This window comes from Rhipicephalus sanguineus, chromosome 10, assembly GCF_013339695.2.
Source record: "Rhipicephalus sanguineus isolate Rsan-2018 chromosome 10, BIME_Rsan_1.4, whole genome shotgun sequence".
NCBI lineage: Eukaryota > Metazoa > Arthropoda > Arachnida > Ixodida > Ixodidae > Rhipicephalus > Rhipicephalus sanguineus.
In genome coordinates, this window is record NC_051185.1 from 23,449,383 (window position 1) to 23,468,626 (window position 19,244).

The 19,244-nt window shown below is 45.4% G+C and overlaps 1 protein-coding gene across 1 annotated transcript in view; it reads right to left on the minus strand.

The window, feature by feature from the left end:
- The window catches only part of LOC119407257 (complement C3-like), a 67,385-nt gene that overhangs the window by 30,181 nt on the left and 17,960 nt on the right, over window positions 1-19,244 (minus strand). Inside the window, exons 12-22 of the mRNA XM_049420022.1 lie at window positions 18,047-18,112; window positions 17,409-17,633; window positions 16,446-16,595; window positions 14,189-14,318; window positions 11,433-11,486; window positions 9,895-10,077; window positions 5,519-5,663; window positions 5,102-5,330; window positions 2,320-2,529; window positions 989-1,088; window positions 657-758 (exon numbers count right to left, since the gene is read on the minus strand). Of these exons, the coding sequence (XP_049275979.1) occupies window positions 657-758; window positions 989-1,088; window positions 2,320-2,529; window positions 5,102-5,330; window positions 5,519-5,663; window positions 9,895-10,077; window positions 11,433-11,486; window positions 14,189-14,318; window positions 16,446-16,595; window positions 17,409-17,633; window positions 18,047-18,112 (1,594 nt within the window). The remainder of the gene's footprint in view (window positions 1-656; window positions 759-988; window positions 1,089-2,319; window positions 2,530-5,101; window positions 5,331-5,518; window positions 5,664-9,894; window positions 10,078-11,432; window positions 11,487-14,188; window positions 14,319-16,445; window positions 16,596-17,408; window positions 17,634-18,046; window positions 18,113-19,244) is intronic.

Sequence of the window (19,244 nt, forward strand, 5' to 3'; positions counted from 1 at the left end):
GTGAAGAAACAAAACAAAAACAAATGATTATCTCTCAGGTACCCTTACAAACAAAATCACATAGATCAAGTTTGGTTCCTGATTTAAAGAAAGCTACCCGTCACGGTGGTCTAGTGGTTACGGTGCTCGACCGCTGACCCGAAGGTCGCGCGATCGAATCTCGGCCGGGGCGGCCGCATTTCGATGGAGGCGAAATGCTAGAGGCCCGTGTAATTAGATTTCGGTGCACGTTAAAGAAGCCCAGGTGGTCGAAATTTCCTGAGCCCTCCACTAAGGTGTTCCTCATAATCATATCGTGGGTTTAGGACGTTAAACCCCCACAGTTATTATTACTAAAAAAAGTTGCGTAAATTTTCCTCTTACGCTTTACTTTTTTCTGCTGACATTGCAAATTGTATCGGTGTGAAGCTTTCTGGGAAATATCTAGCATCATCATCAAGCACAATGACAAAAAAATTGGTTTAAATAAGGCCTCCACTGATTTAACCTAAGACGCCCAATTAAGGGCATTATGTGGGGGGAACATTGTTTAAATTCAAGAAAAACAGCATTATCCCGAGTAAAACGGTAACAGCAAACGAAACAACGATCAGCCTAATCAATCAGTTATGTCAATAAATTTCGAGGTAGCAACGACGTAAGGCCCGCGCACTTACCTATGACCGAAACAGTGCACGATTCAGTGTCCGGTACCGTGTTATGAGGATAACGTGGGGTTATCGTTATCAGCTGTAGCTGGTCGTCTTGCTCCAAGACATCTGAAGACGGAAAATAAGCCCATCATTACGACCATAATATGAGATATTAATTTCACATGTGTGCGGGTGCATGTGTGCGGGGGCATGCGGCGGGTGCGTATATACAAAGTGATATGCATGTGCCCTTTAAAGGGTGCAAGAAATGAGCTTCTAGCACACGGCCCTATACTGGGCCCTCTTTCAAGCACCAGTGCACTCAACGATAAGAAAATGCACGCAGTACTACTGACCTCTGTACGCCCTTGTCACAACGGCTCTCTTTCGCCGACGTTGTTCGTTGCTTGGATCAACTGTGACGGAGAAGCTCTGCTCAACGGGTGTCCCTTCAGGCTGCAAAAAAAATTTGTTGATATTGCATTTCTTCTTTCCCCCCTGTAGCGGAACTGACTTCTTTATTGCGCTAGCAATTATATGGACTCTCTTAGCAGGTTTTTGCCGCGGTGCCGTTCCGTATATGTATAGGTATGTATATATGCATAAAACCCACAAAGAATAATAGTTCAGAAGAAAAATTTATTTTCCGAAGCGTGCGAACGGGGGATCGAACCTGCGACTCTCGCTCCGCGGCGCGATGCGCTAAGCCACTCGGCGACCACGCATACAACCTTCAGCATACTAACGGCAAGCTATTTGCATACACCGTTCACCGTTGGCGTTACGCACATCTCGGAGGCGCCTCAACGTCGCCGAGGCTCGTTTACTATCATCCGCAAAGAGCCAGATGGCGCGCCTTAAACGGTGCAGCCCCGCCGTCTTACGTCGGGCCGCACGGATATAGGAGCCGGAGGGCGTCCGTACTTTGACTTGCAGGGCACGGTCGCCTGTGCTCGCGCACTTATCTCTAGAGGGGGATTCAACAGATGGCTCATAGTTTTGCACGCGCTTTGCTCTCATCGTGACAGTTTGCGTTGAATCCACAGAACGCACGAAGGTCATTTCACTCGCTCCTGCGGCCGCGTTTCCTAAAGGACTAAACTGCTAGCCTTTATTCGTATAACATTTCAATTCGTTGTCATCACATTCATTCATTCATTCATCATTCATTCATTCATTCATTCATTCATTCATTCATTCATTCATTCATTCATTTCTACTACCCTTAGTGTATAATGCATGGAAGAGGAGGGGGGGGCAGGGTGGTTATACATAGCAAAAAAGCCTGAACAATAATACCAATAAAATGGAAGCATTATGCATAATAATTACCAAAATCTTCAAAAGGACATTAGCGAACATCTAGTGAAGTAAACTACAAGCATCTAGCAAAGTAAATTACGTGGAATAAACAAACGTAAAATCCTACAGTAGGCTTGATAGGGCATTTTTAAATGCAGTTGGATCAGCTACATCAGTTATTAGGGCAGGTAAGTGATTCCAATCTCTTGCTGTTCTGGGAATAATTGATTGCGAGCCTGCAGTAGACGAGAAATATGGTATGCTAACTATATGGTGACGATCAATCATCGAAGTAACGATAATTATTGCTTCGCCCTTGCGGTGAAACTGCATTTTTTTCCTATTCTCCGTACTTCGGAAAGAATTTGAGAAGGATTATGCTTACCACGACTGTGAGCGTCTTCTTGACATCTTCACTACTGCCACTACCTCGAAGGCGAATTGTGATGGGAAAGGTGCCCTGTCGCAAGGGGACCACGGGAAAGCTGACGCTGCCGGCGGAGTTTTTCTCCACTCGGAGGTTTTTCTTGTGCGGCAGACGAGGATGCTTCGACGCGATGCACAAGTCTGGAACTCCGTACAGGGAGATCTCGGCCTGTTGTCCGGATAGAAGAAAGACGTGACGAGTGTTTGGAACCGTTGCTACTCGACATTGATACATAAGCATTCGGGGATGCAAAGTAGAAAAAAAAATATGCATGCGAGTTCATGTGAGGATGACCGTCTGTGTTGCCCACCTAACGTATCAATTGAATGCTACAGACCATTAGGCCAAGGAAAGCATAAGAATCATTAGTTGCCTTTTTAACTGTATTGTAGTAATTATGACATAAATTGAAATAATTAAAGTTCTTATGATAAAATAAGATATTCTTGCTTCCGAAGAAAATAGTGCATCCAGAGGACCGTTGATGACATGATCCCATATTTGCCGAGTGTTCTAGGCTGCTTAAGAAAACCCGCAACCCAAAGACACTCGTGCGCTCTTTAAACCACCTGGTTGCGACCCGTCTTGTGGCGCCACAGCGGCAATAAGTTCAACGTGACAGCTCCCACTGTTTTCTGGGCACACAGCGGGCCGCACTTTTTTTTTTATCGGGCGTTTGTGGTACTACATACTCTAATACAGGAGAGCGGTATGCTGTCTTTGAAGTGTTTAGAAAAAGGTTATTTCATCGTAGGACGCTACGAACACATATGTACAGTGACTATGCAACAAGGACAATAGCATATATATAAGTGACTAAGCGCTTTATACATGAAGCATTTTTACCGTAATCTCCAGGTCCACAGAATGTTCCTAACAAATACTTATCGCAAGTTTTATTTCAGAAAATATACATGACTTCGCGTACATGTAAGTAGCAAGCTTTGCCAAAAGCAAGATTGCTTATTAGGGAACATTGAGCGCGCGAGATGTTCCGGGTGCCATTCTACACATCCCTCAGGAATGGAATAGTCACCCTTGTTGAACTTCTTAGCATCTTGCGTCTGACTGTTTCTCGATTTTGTTCTTATCAAATTATTGCCGGAGTGTTTTGACCGCTGCGTCTGACCTTTATCTGAGACTCTAAGCTTCCAGGTGGCAAGAAATCAAATTTAATATTCGGCGAACTCCACGCTCAGAATGTTTAAGGATACCAGGACACTGATGCGTATTTAACGGAAGGTTGTGTCACGGCCGCTTGATGAAAATTAAGTTGTGTACTCTAGAAATTTGTTGGTGCGTCAAAAACTAAACAATAGAACAATTTGGGCTGTCGTCTTCAGCTTTTGAAGAGCATTTGACTCCCTCCGCAGGAGGCATCATGCCGATGCGAGGCCTAGGACCTCTACTGAGAAAAGCGCACACATATGCACTGACACCCAACCAGAGTTAGCTGCTCATACGTACGGTTTCATCCGCACGTCATGCATGACTTCGGGTGAATGCTTCCGGCGACTGGAACTTCAATCACTGTCGGGAACGACCTCGTAGTTCTCGTCGCTCAGGTGTCGGATGACTCTGTATGACGAGACTCTGTATGGTCTCGGATGACGTGGCAATATGACGACGTAGCCACATGACGTCACACGATAATGTCATCATCGCTTGGTCAAAGGAGGGCTAACGTATGCGCCATGCAGGCTTTCGCCTTCAAGTGTTACAGAGTGTTAAATGCTGCAGAACTTTTTTTATCTCGAGTTCATTTTCATTTGAGAGAGAGAGAGAGGGCGGACACATATTTATTAAAAATCGAAGGATGTCTATGCCAAGACATTTTTGGAGATCGCTCGTTTGCCAATCTGTTGAACTTCAATGCAAATTCGTAGCGTAACTCAATGGGCTGCACATCCAAAGGAACACGAGATTTCGAAAGATTGGTAGAGTTTCAACGAATTTCAGTTGACACTGTCGAGAGGATTCTTTCTTTAGCTTCCAGTAGTTTACCCTTCCTTAGATAAACTATTTCCTTATCTTCCCACATCCAGTAGTTTGGCCTACCTTAACTAAACTATTTCCTTAGGTTTGCACTCTCCTATAGTTTAGCCTTCCTTGCTAAACAACTGGAAGTGCGCTGGGACCAGAAGTGGGTACCAGAAGTGAATTAGGAGACCGGAAGCTGAAGTGTGAAGCCAAATTAATGATCGGAAGTGCGGTGAAACCGGAAGTGAAAGCCGGATATGAACCGAATGAACCAGAAACAGAAACCCAAGGTAAAATGAATGACCGGAAGTGTATTTACTACCTTAGGTGTGCCGTGAGCGGAAGCGGAAAGCAGAAGTGAATTAAGTGACCGGAAGTGGATACGGCTGTTAGCAGCACCAGCAGGCTCAGCGAAACCGAGAGCGAAAGAGAGAATTTATTTATTGGAAGGCAGAGAAGTCGGCCTGAGCCTGTGCGCTCTAGCCTGCTACTCTGCACAGGGGAGAAGGAAGAGGGGAGAGAGAGAGAGTGACGAGAGGAAAGGAAGAAGTGGTGCGTATATACAATAACCACATAACATAGCGGTTTCGCCACAGTCTGGAGCCCAGTCTTGTGCTCTTAAGAAAATCTACAACTGTCCTTGTAGCAGTTGTTGACACTGTCTGATCGCAACATTGTTGACAAAATACCACTTTCCCTGTTCACAAAGGTAAGGCTTCGATTGAAAGCGCAATTAATTGCGCACGACGTCAACACTCACATTGTGCGATTTATCGTCGTAGTTGAACAGCGTCGCCACGATGTCGACCTGCTCGTTCCTGACGACCGTCGATGGAAAGGTGACTTGCAGGAACATCTTTTTGAAGGCCACAATCTCGATGGGTGTTGCGACGCAAACGCCCCCTCGAGGCGACACCGCCACTGCCTGAACAGACCACGTGGTGATGCTGTCCGGCAGAGTGAAAGATTGGTTGTACCAGCCGCTGTCCCTGCAAAGGATGGGGGAGACCACGTTGAGGCGCTGAGCGTATCGTCATCGTCATCTAATGAAACGATTACCTAATCGATTGCCCAACCATTCCTTCATCGAACATCATGCACGAAATGAGATCAAAGTTCATCTGGTTTCATTGACCAGCTCCCAGCATGCAAAGATTGTGGATCTGCGATCGATTACCCAATCGTTCCTTCGTCGAACACCCACGTCTCCCGGAATTCCTGTCTCAGCGCTACGCTGGCCGAAAGATCTTCCTTGTCGAAAACATCCGCTGAGTCGCCAATCCGAGCTCTTGAGTAGTCGGTGTTGTCCATGAACGAGGGTCCTGGAACAAAAATGACCAAATAAAGAAAATTTTATTGCAAAAGCAGTTATATGGACCATAGGCGTGCGCAGAGGGGGGCAGAGAGGCGGCTGCCCCCCTAGTCACCTAAGAAGAGGGGGGCGCAAAGTCTGCCCCATAAATTGACTTAATAGGGAGTGGGGGGGGGGGGCGCTCCCCTGAAGGGGAACCCTGCGCACGCCTATGATATGGACACTCTCGGCTGGTTCCGTGTATATATATATATATATATATATATATATATATATATATATATATATATATATATATATATATATATATATATATATATATATATATATATATATATGTGTGTCTCTGTGTGTGTGTGTGTGTGTGTGTGTGTGTGTGTGTGTGTGTGTGTGTGTGTGTGTGTGTGTGTGTGTGTGTGTGTGTGTGCGTTTTAGACAATACAGATTTGTTATAAAAATCCTATGACAGTAAGGCCCTTGCCGTTTTCGCACATGAACTCCACGTCGAGGCGGAAAAGCTCTGCCGCAGTTAAAATAACACTGTTACCACTATTTCTCGTTCATTAACTTCTTAATTATTGACTTGAGGGCAAGTGTTTATATTAGACAGTTGTAGTGTGTGCCAATTTACGGCACACCAATTTTTTAGAAATCACGAAAGTTGCGCGTAGTTCGAGACATGCACAATCGAATTTCAATGGCGAAATCGAAAATGATCGCGCCCGACGCGCACAAAGTGCGGCGCAACACCGCGACGACACGTGACAGGGAAGCGACGAAATTCGAAATGAACGCGCGCAGAAGCAGAATCTGGCCAGAAAAATCGGCAAGCATTCTGAAATACACAAGTAAGCAGCTTAATGTTCGTGTGCGATGGGTGGTGCTTATGTGTTCTTTTCTTAAACTATAAAGAGGCGAGAATAACTATTTCGCGCGTCTGCAAGAAGCGCCGAAGTGGCAGCCCCTGAGTTTTATGCTTGAAAGACAAAAAAAAAGGGCTGGTATCGCGGTTTTCTTGTACAAAGTTCGAAAGGAACAGATAAGCACAAACACCACGAGCGAAAAAATGGCGATGCGCGGGCACAAGCTTGATGACTTGCAGCTTTTCACGAAACTTTGCTGTGCCGCCTGTGGTTAGGAGTAGCTTTCACGAAGGCGTACTCTTTTCGCATAGGAATGGCAGACACCTCAAAATGTGACTCGTGCAATAGCAACGAAACGATAGAACATCTACTGTGTTTCTGTGGACGTTTTGTGAACGAACGAAACGTTCTGCGCGATGCGCTGAACAAGTTAGACGACAGACCGTTTTCCGAAGAGAAGATCCTCGGATCGTGGCCCTACGCATCGCAGGCCAGCAAAGCGACGCGAGCATTACTGCTGTTTTTAAAATCGACCGGCTTAAACGACCGGCATTCAATGGACAGGTGCATATGTACCCTGACAGTGCCTTCTTCCCTCTTCTTTCTTTCTTTTAATCCCTTCATCCCTTCCCCCCAGCGTAGGGTAGCAAACCGGACGCGCGTCTGGTTAACCTCCCTGCCTTTCCTTCATTTCCTTCCTCCTCCTTCACGAAAACATACGGCCGCGGCGCGCTTTCATTCAAATTTCGTCGCTCCCTTGTGACGGGTACTTCCAGTCTGACGTAACAGAACGGTCACGCTCCGTGGCCGCTTTGCGTGATCAGTTTCGATTTCACCCTGGACATTCGATGAAGAATATCTCCAACTACGGGCAACTTTTGTGATTTGTAAAAAATAGGTAGGCACTACAACTTCGTAATATAAACACCTGCCGTCAAGTCAATAATAAAAAAAGTTAATTCAAGAGTTCTTGTTAATTAGGGGCAACAGTGTCACTTTAACTGCGTCAATGTTCTTGCGCCTCGACGTGGAATGCGTGCGCGAAAACGACAAGAGCATTACTGTCATAGGCTTTTTATAAAAAAATCTGTCTTGTCTAAAAAAACAACTCATATATATATATATATATATATATATATATATATATATATATATATATATATATATATATATATATATATATATATATATATATATATATATATATATATTAGGCCACAAAGAAAAAGAGTTCAGAAGAAAATTTTCCCGCAGCGCACGACCAGGGATTCGAACCTGCGACCCATCGCTCCTCACCGGGACCCGTTCAACTACTCCGCCACACAGCATACTCCCTCCAGAAAGGGATCACCGCATATAGCAAAATTACCTCTTATTATAGAGAGAACTAAAAAAAAAAAACGTGGCTAATCCTTCCGTCTTAGGAATCGGTATAACCCGAAAGTGAAACGTGTCTTCACAGATGTAGTTGAGTGTTTGTTGTGCATCTTTTCGCCCCAAGGGCGAAGGATTGAATGCTATACCAACAAAATGTAATTTCACGCGAAGAACGGCAAGCAGGTCGAAACTTGCGACGCGCTGCTCAAGCAGAAAGGACGCACGGAACGAACATACACAGGATGAGCGCGAACTGTCACAGTTGTAACCTATTTTTGTGTGAGCAGCGCGCTCCTTTCGCAAAAGCGGCCGCTGCAGTGAGCGAAGTGACCTTCGTGCTCTCAGCGAAAACTTGCGGTGAGAGCACAAGACGTACACACCACCGCCATCACGAGACAAGCCCGCGCACGAGTGACCACGCCCTGTAGAGGCGCGCGCTCATTCGCGTGGGGCGACGAAATTTAAAGCGCGCTCTTCAAGCCCTTCGCGCCATCTCGCTAGTGATTACTAAAACACGCTGATGTACCGCCGATCTGATATACCACTGGTGTACCGCCACCGGCAAATGGTGTATATAAATAGCTCGCCGTTAGTATGGCGAAGAATGTGCCGTCTGTGGCCGAATCGTTTCGGGCCTCGCACTGCGGAGCGAGGGGTTGTAAGTTCGACTCCCGGTGACGGAACTTTTCCTTCTAGTTCTTTCTTTGCCATCTGTTAGCCTTTATATTTTACAACGTCATATCACTGACGGAAATACGTCAGTGCAGCCGTGGTGTACCCCGGCATAAAAACACTTTTGTGTAAAAAAGCCCGGTATGCAGACCTAGCAAGACAACAAGCTACGATTTGGAGGCAAGTCCAAACATATGTTTTTTTTTTTCCAGTCCTCATCGGCTGTCTAAAACTTACACAGAAGAAACTCAACCAAACTGCCGCCATTGCAACTACATGTAGGCTACCCAAAATCACATAGTTCGGGAATGTAAGGGGGGGGGGCGACCTCCAAAGACAATACTGCCAGCTTTGCTCCCTCGTGGCGTGGGAGTCCCTCCTGTCGGCAACTCACTACCGTATTCAGCCTGACACGATTAACTAGGCTGAAACGGTCGTGGCTAGCTACTGGCCACCACCCTTCCAACTACCGGCAACAGGGGCGTAGCCAGGGGGGGGGGGGGGTTGGGGGGGTTCAACCCCCCCCCCGAAATTTTTCAGTTTTGCTTGCGTATATAGGCACGCACACATACAAACGCACGCACGAACATACATAAAGTATGGTTGAACCCCCCCCCCCCCCCCCGAAAAAAATTTCTGGCTACGCCCCTCACCGGCAAGCTAAGTTCAACGACCTCGTTGTGCCGTGAATAAAGTTGTTTTGTAGCGGAGCTGTTAATATTTTCATTAGTCCGTTTCGTGCGAACAGAAAACTTAGCCTAGCTATGCCATTGCCGCGTGAAGCCATGTTAAGCTTAGTTTGGCCTAGTTGAGCCACGTTAAGCGTGGCCAAGCGTAATTAGGCCAGGCCTAGTTAAGTTAAGCATAATTAAACTAATGAATTAAGCCGAATCACGAAGCTATTCTGGATTACGGTAATCTTGATTAAGTCGGATTTGACTAGTCAGGTCAGGCGTTAAGCAAGGCCGGATTAATCTAATCAAACTTAATCCGAAAATTGAAACCCCGTGATCAAGGCAGTCGTATGTGTGGGGTATACTAATTTGGATTAGTTTAATCAATCCGGATTAAGCAGGATTAAGACAAATACAGCTCGAGTCGTGGTTGATTAGGCTCTTCTGGCGAGCTCTTGCCGGATTAAGCCAAGCTTTGTCAAATCATGCCGAATTAAGCTAATCCCAGCCGGGCCCCGACTGAGCCGGTACTGGCATGGCCACTAGCTCTGCTGATAGTCCAGCTTTGCACTACTAGTGCAAGCTTCCTAAATTTCGCTCTCTTTCTCTAATCAACGTGCACTTTATCTTGCTATATGTGGCCAATTTTACCTACTTTCATTGAACTGGAATGTGCGAGCGCAGCAGAGAGCGAAGGCGTCGGCGCATTGGTCGCCCTGAGGGCTGTTGTAGTGGCGTCGGATGATCTCCTCCCGGGTAGAGCAGTGTCTCCGTAGTCTGTCCGGCACGGTGCCCACGTCACAGCAGAGTCGCAGAAACGGATCGGACAACTGAAGTCCTGGTCGAAAGGAAAGTAAAACGGTGAACAGCGTCAAAGCGAAGGTAAACTATTTACTTCGCTGTAAACGGGGCTAGTGTGTCGGAAAAACATTGACGTGGTCCCCTATGCCTTTGCGTAAGACGGCCCGGCGGCGAGATGGGCCACTTGGTTGGCATTCATCTTGAACTTCGCTACAGCGCAACACTAGACACGGACAAAAGTAAGGAAAACGAACGACACGGCGCTGAATATCACTTAACATTTTATTAAGCCGAAAGCCTTAGATGCCTCATCAAACGCGAAAATTGACCGGCGTCCACACGAGTGTTGCAAAAATTCATCATCACGTGATGACGTCACCATACGACGTCACCATATGGCGTCATCATGACGTCACTGTAACGTCACATAGCGTGACGTCACATAGCGTGACGTCACATGGCGACGACGTCATCACATGACATCCTTGCTTGGACAAAGGGTCGATCACGGAGGCAGTGCTAAACCTCTGATCCTGGGGGCAGTACAAAATCAGCCGAGGTGCAGAAAGATCTCGGAGTGTGGCAAGGCAGTATGGGTACATCGACTGAGAATAAGCAGAAGATAGCTTTCCCTTTCTATTCGTTTTAGGTGAATTCATAAGGACCCCCCCCCCCTCCACCACCGGAAACCTTTCTGCACCTCCCGTGGTTTTCCACTGCCTCCGTGATCCTCCAACCTTTGAGCAAGCAAAGATGTGGTCTGATGGCGTCATCATGATGTCACGATGACGTCATAGTGACATCACGAAATATGGCGATCTGTGATGTTCTTGCGCGTACAAGGTCACCGGATTTAAGGAGAGTCTTTGCTACACCTTACGAGACCTTAAGGTCTCGTACAGTCTCGCACAAGTCTCGCGGATGGGATTGCCAACATAGCTACTTAAGGCTTGCGCCTCGAAAGGTATACACTTTTGACAGTTACTCAGGTGGAAGCTTTTAAATAAACGCGCTGGAGTATCTTAGCAGGAAAAGGTGTCGCACTGCTAAGCTCGAAGACGAGGGTTCTATTCCCAGCCACGGCGGCCGCATCTTTATGGGCGAGGGGGGGGGGGGGGGGGGAATCTGCATGCAATATTGCCCCTTTACTTAGATCTATACACACGTGGGAAAACCCTGGATAGTGGATAGTCAAAATTAATCCTAACTTCCCTACAACGGTGTGCTTCCTAATCATGTCGAGGGTGATGATTGTTCCCGTAATTTGATTTCACTTAAACATTTGTCCGGCGCTGAACCGTTCTTCCAACTAGGCCTGCAGAAGTAGCGTATTTTCCTCTCCTCAACCCCCTCCTCCTCTTTCTAAACATTTGTCGCATGCAGCACTCTTACTTGCGTCACGGACATCCCTCTTGCGGCGATGAGCCTTGGCAGCACAACTGTTTTCTGCAAGATGTGAAGAAAAGGCCCTTAGTGCAGTGTACTTACCGCATCGAGGGCCAGCAAAGGGCCTAAATATGTCATAATACACTGGGACAATTATTTGTCAAATACCGGCTGTACAACGCATTCGACGTAACGTAGAAACTATGCCATCTATCAGGTCAGCGTAATTTCATATCTTTAGCGCTATATAGCGATAGAATTTTCGTGCGTGAATTTTGCAACACTTTATTGCTGTTGATAACTTCATGACGCAAATTATTATGTAAGAGAAGAGCAGTAGCCGGAGCCATGTCTAGGCACCAATGTCTCCTTAAACACATTTAATAAAAAAATACGAGAAATGATTTTTATGTATGAGGTTTATGTGGTTCTAGTCAGCACGAAGCAAATTTCTGTTTTACCATAGTGGAAGTGTGCTGTATGCAACAGCGAAACGATGGCAGAATGCGCATTGTTAGCTCGTAAATTCACCATCCCGTGTAACTGAATCATTTGACGCGCGGATGAAGAATTTATAAATACTGTTTTTATCTAAACTGTGAATGGTAGCATGAAGGAAAGAAGACGACTTTTAAGGGCTCGTTTTTGTTTGTTAGACACAATATTATTGAGAACTAACAGACAAATAATGCCAAGGGAAGTATAGGGGGTGTTATTTGTAATAATTGGGATATAAGTGTGAAGAAAGTAAAGTGGACGAAACGATAACTTGCCGCCGGCGGGGACCGAGCCTGCTACCTTCGAATAACGCGTCCGATGCTCTACCACTGAGCTACGGCGGCGGTCATCCCCCCGTCCAGTTTATAGGGTATATATGTGGATTTAAACCTAGGAGTGTTAGTCAGCACCGATCGCAGCCATGGTGGCGAGTGCGGAACACTCTTTTTCTGCCTTTTGGCGTCACGTAGAACGTGATCTTTTTACGAGCTGGCAGCTGACCAATAATTCCTGGCATACTACCTGAAGGCATCAAGTCTGCCAGAACGAGACCCTCGCTATGAATGAAAGAAAGAACATTACTTTTAAGGGCTCGATTTTGTTTGTTAGACAACAAAAACAAAATGGTAGCATGGTCATTCATGAGTGACGTGAGACAGAGCTCTGACAAAACAGATGCACTTACACATTATCTACCGACGTAAACGATGGGCAGTGTGAATATTCAAGAAAATTAAGGCGGCTACGCGCCAGTGGTGCCAAGCCTGAAGGAAGTGCGGAGCTGGGCAGCCATCTTTGTTTCTCTTCGGTTTTCTCTTTCTTTTCTCTTCTCTTTCTTTCTTGTTCTCTTTTTCCGTTTTTTTTTTCTTTTTTCCTCTCTATTTATTCTATTTATTTCTATTTTTCTTCCTATTTCTTTCTCTTTCTCTTTCTCGCTTGCTTCCTCTTTTTCTATTTTTATACGTGGTTTTGCCTGCATTACGTCAAGCGACGACAGCGTATGACACGCAGGGTCCCTAAAGTGCTCCGCACTTAAAATATCGTATACAAGGAACATCTACACGGAATGTACAAGGCTATGAACAGCGACGCCAACTTTTTGTCTCAAAAGCCTACTGCTTTTGATAACAGCAGTCCTTGCGAAAAGGGAGATGCGGGAGGCGTTTATAGTTCAGGAATAAGCAGACTTTTTACCGAACGTGACAACAGTCGTTTATAACGGCGGTATAACGAATAGGCCTTCTCTCAAACGGCATCGTTACTACCACACACGAGAAAGCGAATATTCGTGAAAAGTCCTATGAAAGGATGGAGTTCCCGGTTGTGTGAAGCTACAGTACCACACCTCTTCGTTGAACCGCACGTGTACGATAAACACCATGCTCGGTTATTCTCGAGAGAAATAACTGTATTTTTATGGAATAAGACGGAAATACTGAAATTTAGTTATACAGTTTTCAGTACAAGGCAACCAGGCTCGCACCCTTCCATTCCCCAGTGTAGGTACACAGGCTCGCGACGGTTGATTACTCTACTCTGGGAAAGCAGAAAAGAAAAATATTTCCTAAGTTCTCTATAGGCCTGTATAGAACAGATACGTTGACGTTGCAACACTGCGTTACATTGTTCATGTGCCAAAGTATACACGAGGATGTCTCAGTAGAGTACTTATTTATTCAATACACTGACATACACTCTAAGAACAAAAAAAGGAGTATGTATTACTCTTTTCGGCGAGTCATGACTTGTCATTTATATGACTCCCTTTAAAGATCTCCAAAGAGGGTTCGCGTACCTCCTTAAAGAGAGTCATACACGTGTCAAGTCAGGACTCGCAAAAAAGAGTCAAAGAACTCTTTTTTTACACTCTAAGAAAAAAAAATCGGGTATTCGGGGAGTATTTCTGCCACACAGCTATAACCATCATCTGGCTTACTCGCGTTTCCTTTCTCGACAACCTGGCTCTCGCCGCTTTCTTATGAAGAATCATGTGTCAAGCTAAAAGCGCGCTCGCTGTTCGTGATATTTAAGTGCCGGGACCGCGGTGATAACGCAAGAAAAGTACGCGAGGTAGATGATTATAGTTGTGTCGCAGGAATACTCCCCAAACACTCGATCTTTTCCTAGAGTGTGTATAGTGTAGTATAGCAAAGGATTTTGAGCCTGATAAGCAGCACCTATAACACTCTGAATGGTGGCTGTTGCAGTCTCGTACTTTGGCCGAAAAATTCACGAAGCACATTTTTTCCCACTCCTTGTCTCACCTGAAGTGATGCTGTCGACGGAATCCTCAGCCGAGATGAGGACGATGCCAGCGTTGGCAAAAACCTCTTCCGCCGTGACACCTCCGCCTGGACCGCAACTCAGGTCGTGAGACCGGAGCGCACCAAATAGCTGTCAAACAGGAACACGTACGTAAACGTTAGCACACAGAGTTCTGCTGAAATCGTGTAAGTTGCAAACGGGGCAATATTCGCAAAATCATCTCATGCTTAAATGCTTCGAGAGGGGCACTTTCAGCCAATCCTGAGGACGGACATATATTGAGGAAAGCTGGCCGGCCCATGATGAAAATAGCAATACAAGGAACATTTAGGACTAAACACTGCAAGAGAAAGGAAGTAAACAAACAGAACCGGAAAAAATAAAACATTACAAAATAAAGATATAAAGGTTAAAAAATGAGCCTGGATAGATAGATAGATAGATAGATAGATAGATAGATAGATAGATAGATAGATAGATAGATAGATAGATAGATAGATAGATAGATAGATAGATAGATAGATAGATAGATAGATAGATAGATAGATAGATAGATAGATAGATAGATAGATAGATAGATAGATAGATAGATAGATAGATAGATAGATAGATAGATAGATAGATAGATAGATAGATAGATAGATAGATAGATAGATAGATAGATAGATAGATAGATAGATAGATAGATAGATAGATAGATAGATAGATAGATAGATAGATAGATAGATAGATAGATAGATAGAGTGAACTTATTAGAAGGCAGCGAGGTCGGCCTGAGCTTGAGCGCTCTGGCCTGCTGCTCTGCTCAGGGGAAAAGTGTAGCTTGCACTATAGTGGCGCAAGGCTAAATGGAGGCGATCGGCACTTAGCTGTTCCTGGTGTTTGGGAGATTATGCTAAATAATGCGAGGTTATGCCATGCGCAGTTAGTCGTGACGTGACGTGACTAGTGTCACGTGAGTAGACACGTGACACATTAGTGTCGCGTGAAACTAGTCATGTGGCCCTAGTCACATGAGCAGTCACGTCACGTTCTGTTGTCCGAACGCCTAGCTTACTGCTGTGAATGAAGTGATGCACAAAGCGGCGCAAACGATGAGGATTATACACACAACACACCCTAACCTTAAACAAACTAAAGTATATTGATGATACCAGCGTGTCTACGGAGGGATCCGGACACCGACCAAAATGATTTCAGAAACCCATGTACTAACGTATCGGCTCCCCACGAGAGCCATGTTCACTATGAAAAACCTTTCATTGTGAACATAGCTCCAGAGCGGACCCGAAACGTTAGTAAGCTTGTTTTTAAAATCATTTTAGCCGGTGCCCGGATCCCTTATTCAGGGGTAGGCAGAGCCTTGTAAGTGATGAAGAAATCGTGGAGCAGGGAATGCCGCTGGAGCCGACGTTTCGACAAGTGGACTCGTCTTCTTCAGGGCAATCTTCGTCCCTGAAGAAGACAAGTCCACTTGTCGAAACGTCGGCTGCAGCGGCATTCCCTGTTAAACGTTCTACTTAGGCAAGCGAACTGTCCATTGCAGTGTTATTTTCTTTCTTTGCTTCACTTTGCTGTATGTTTTCTTTTCTTTACTTGTTAATTTTTGTTATTGGGTTACCATTATTTATTTTTTAATTAATTAATTAATTATTAATTAATTAATTTATTTATTTATTGCGCAGCAGAACTTACAGAAGTGTAGTAGCCAAGGCGACATAAACCTCAATCTCTCCACATTAAGCCAGCTAGAACAGAACAAATTTTTTAATCAGTGCCTCTAAGACAGTTCAAAAGAGATTTCCTCGAGTGAAAGGCAGAGGAAGCGCCAGTCCATGCACCAAGAACGTCTTTTGGCTAGAGAGATGACTCTCCCTGGAACAAACGAGAATTATTGTGAATTCTGCCCCACACAGTAACAGGATCCGACCAGATGGAATCTGCATCATTCAGATTCCATTTAAATCTGCATGATATAGGGTCGATTTTTTTTTAACGACTTGCAATATTATCTCCAGTTTTACGTTCCGCAATCACGATACGATTATGAGGGACGCCGTAGTGGAAGTCTCCGGAAATTTAGACCATCTGCTGTTCCTTAACGTGCGCTGACATCACACAGAACGCGGACTTCTACCATTTCGCCTCCTTCGAACTGCAACCGCCGCGCAGGAATCGAACCCGTGACCTTCGGGTCAGCAGACGAGCACTGTAGCCATTGATCCACCATAATGGCCTTTATTTAAATCGACTTGCCTTCTTCCTGGTGAGCAGGCTGGCTTCACCAAGGAGGTAAGCGGCTTTATCGACGGCTAGTAGACCAACTCTCGTGTTTGGCTTTCCTTCGATACCAAACGATTCCTCGACGCCAGGCTCCCTGATGCCACCTTCGGTCACCACTTTAATCTGCACGGGTAAGGCGTTCGCAAGAAGGACCAGTTAGGACTGATACGTGCTCTGATAGCAAAACGAAGCATCTGTATGTAAACCTTGGGTACATAGGCGGGCGCAAGGGGGGAGGCAGGGGGAAAGGGGGGGCGGTGACCGCTCCACCCCCTAAGCACCTTAGGGGGAGGCGTGAAGTTTGCCTCATACTGTTACTCAGTAGAACCTGTCCCGCCATTTTAACGAACAGGGCTATGACCACGCAGGTTCTTGGCAATAATGGCGTCCAAAGACCCCTGATGTTGCATTCAAAGAACTGCTTGCCTGCCATCTTTACTCCCGGAAAGCCGGGGACCAGAGGCAGGCCATTGTGAGAAGCACTTCACTTCATTTTCGTGTTTCCATCCATTGTGAAGATGTTTTTTTTATTCACACATTTGATAGTTTTCTTACAGAAAACCAAAGGGGTCAGGGCTAAAGGCGCGAGTATGCGCCTGACTGAGGTCCTGTCTTTTGGTCTCGAATAACGGGGGCAGGGGGGTTCGCTGCGATGGAATTTTCTCCCCCCCCCCCCCTAAGTGGGAACCCTGCGCACGCCTATGCTTGGATGAAATAGGCAGCGCTGCGGAGTTCACAAAGACGGCAGACAAGAGCAACACAGACGTCTGATCGTTCTTGTCGGTGTTGTCGCCGTCGTCCTTGTCTACCGTCTTTGTGAACCTTGCAGTGCTGCCTATTTCATCCATCATGTTCCAACTAACCCTATACACAAGCTCTTCTGTACGTTTGGATATGCACGCATATGTAAAGACTTGGAAGGGCGTTGAGTTATCTAGGCGATAGCGCGTACGGACGTGGACTCGCCTCAGAAGAGGAGGAGCAGTCTTCACCAATCTCGAAGTCTTCCGAGTCGGCTACCACGTGACCCTGGTGGAATCCGAAGACCAGCAACCGGAACTTGGGTGCCATCTCCTCGGTGAGCTTAAAGCGCACCTCATGTCGGTTGTAGTCATCTCGATTGCTTCTATTGTGCAACACGATCTTGCCACGTGCCATGACCTGCGCATCCGAACAAAATGTAAGATAACCCTTTTCCGTTACAGGTGTCTCCATACGTAAACTCAACTTACCTTTGAAAATGTTCAGTGACAAGACGGCAAGAGAGCGCGTGCCGGTTCATGTGATGGTGACAATTTTATGTCTAACGACACACGGCAAACCTCGAGCGTAACAGCTCTGCTGTAAAATACTGCTTTATTAATATAAGTAGATGTTGAAGAAATAAGGCTCCGGGCATACATACTCTTTAGTTGGTCTTGTCCTTAATGTGCTACCGCGTACACGACAGTTTCATGAGATTGTATTGAACAAATTTCAATTACTTTCACAAGGATATCTTGCCTTACAGCCGAGTAGTATATGTCCCCTTCTAAACAGCTCCCTAAACTGTTATCTTGCAAGCAACGCCTTACCTGGTAAAACACCGTGGAGATATCCTCCGGATATGTAGTTATGAGCCTTGCGAAATTGTTTCCTACCTGAAATGAATGACATGGAGATAAGGGTTATCATGAGATAAATATAACAGGCTGGCCTAAACTTGCGGCATATTCAAATGGGCGCTTTTCAAACTGGCAGTTCTGCGAACCATTAAGCTCCACTTGAAGCTTAAGTGATCACAGTAACAAATTAATTAGACCACAGAATGAGGCAGGACCACACTGTCTACTATAAAGGACCATGTAAATGCTTCCTGTTGGGAACCCGGGAAGGCTAAATAATTTTACTCGGGAAATGCTGTGCCGAATGTTATCCTCTTCTCTAGCGGACAAATATGTAGGCAACAATAAGTGATGCAGTCTAAAAAAATCTTGCCTCACGTGGTTCCGCCAGTGAAAAAGAAAAAAAAAATTCGCGACAAAAATATCATTTTGAAAGCGTAAAATTTGGTGTCCGTAGAAGGGGGCTTTAGCAGCAAATATGGCGAAAACACTGACTTTTTTTTTTTCTTTTTTCGCTGCAGAGCTTTAGAAATGGGGTACCCGAGGTAATATAAACATCAACCTCTCCACAGCAAGTCAGTTAAAACAGAACAGAACAGAACTGACTATAAATGCCAATTCTGGATTTGAGTGCTTCAAATATTTTTTTAAATGATGCCCAAAGACTAATAGCATAACTTTCATTCATGCTACTTTGTATGCAAACAAAATGTTAATTGCAAAACATTAGGCATTTCGGCCTAAAAAGCAGCGCGCTGCGAGATCTGCCTACCACCGTTTTGTTTTGTTTGCACACCAGCCACTAATGTTAAATTTTTCTGCTCACACTTGGAGTATGGGTAAAAGACACCCTGAGCGACAACGGCGCGAGTTGTCGATGGCACTGGGCCGTTTTCTGTTGAAGGAAGGAAGGAAGAAACAAGCGGAAAGACAGGGAGGTTAGCCAGTTCTTAGACCGGCATGAAGGTCGCAGTTAGCGAAGCGATTATAAAACCAACTGTAGGTGGGACGTGTTTGGTGAAAGCGGTCGTTGCTTCACGAAAAAAGAAAAGATTGATAAATAAACAGTGACAGTCATGTCTACGACTCCGAAAAAAAATTGATTCTATAAACTACACCTATCTAGATATCTAATGCACACAAAATTGTTTAGTTATAAATTACTACG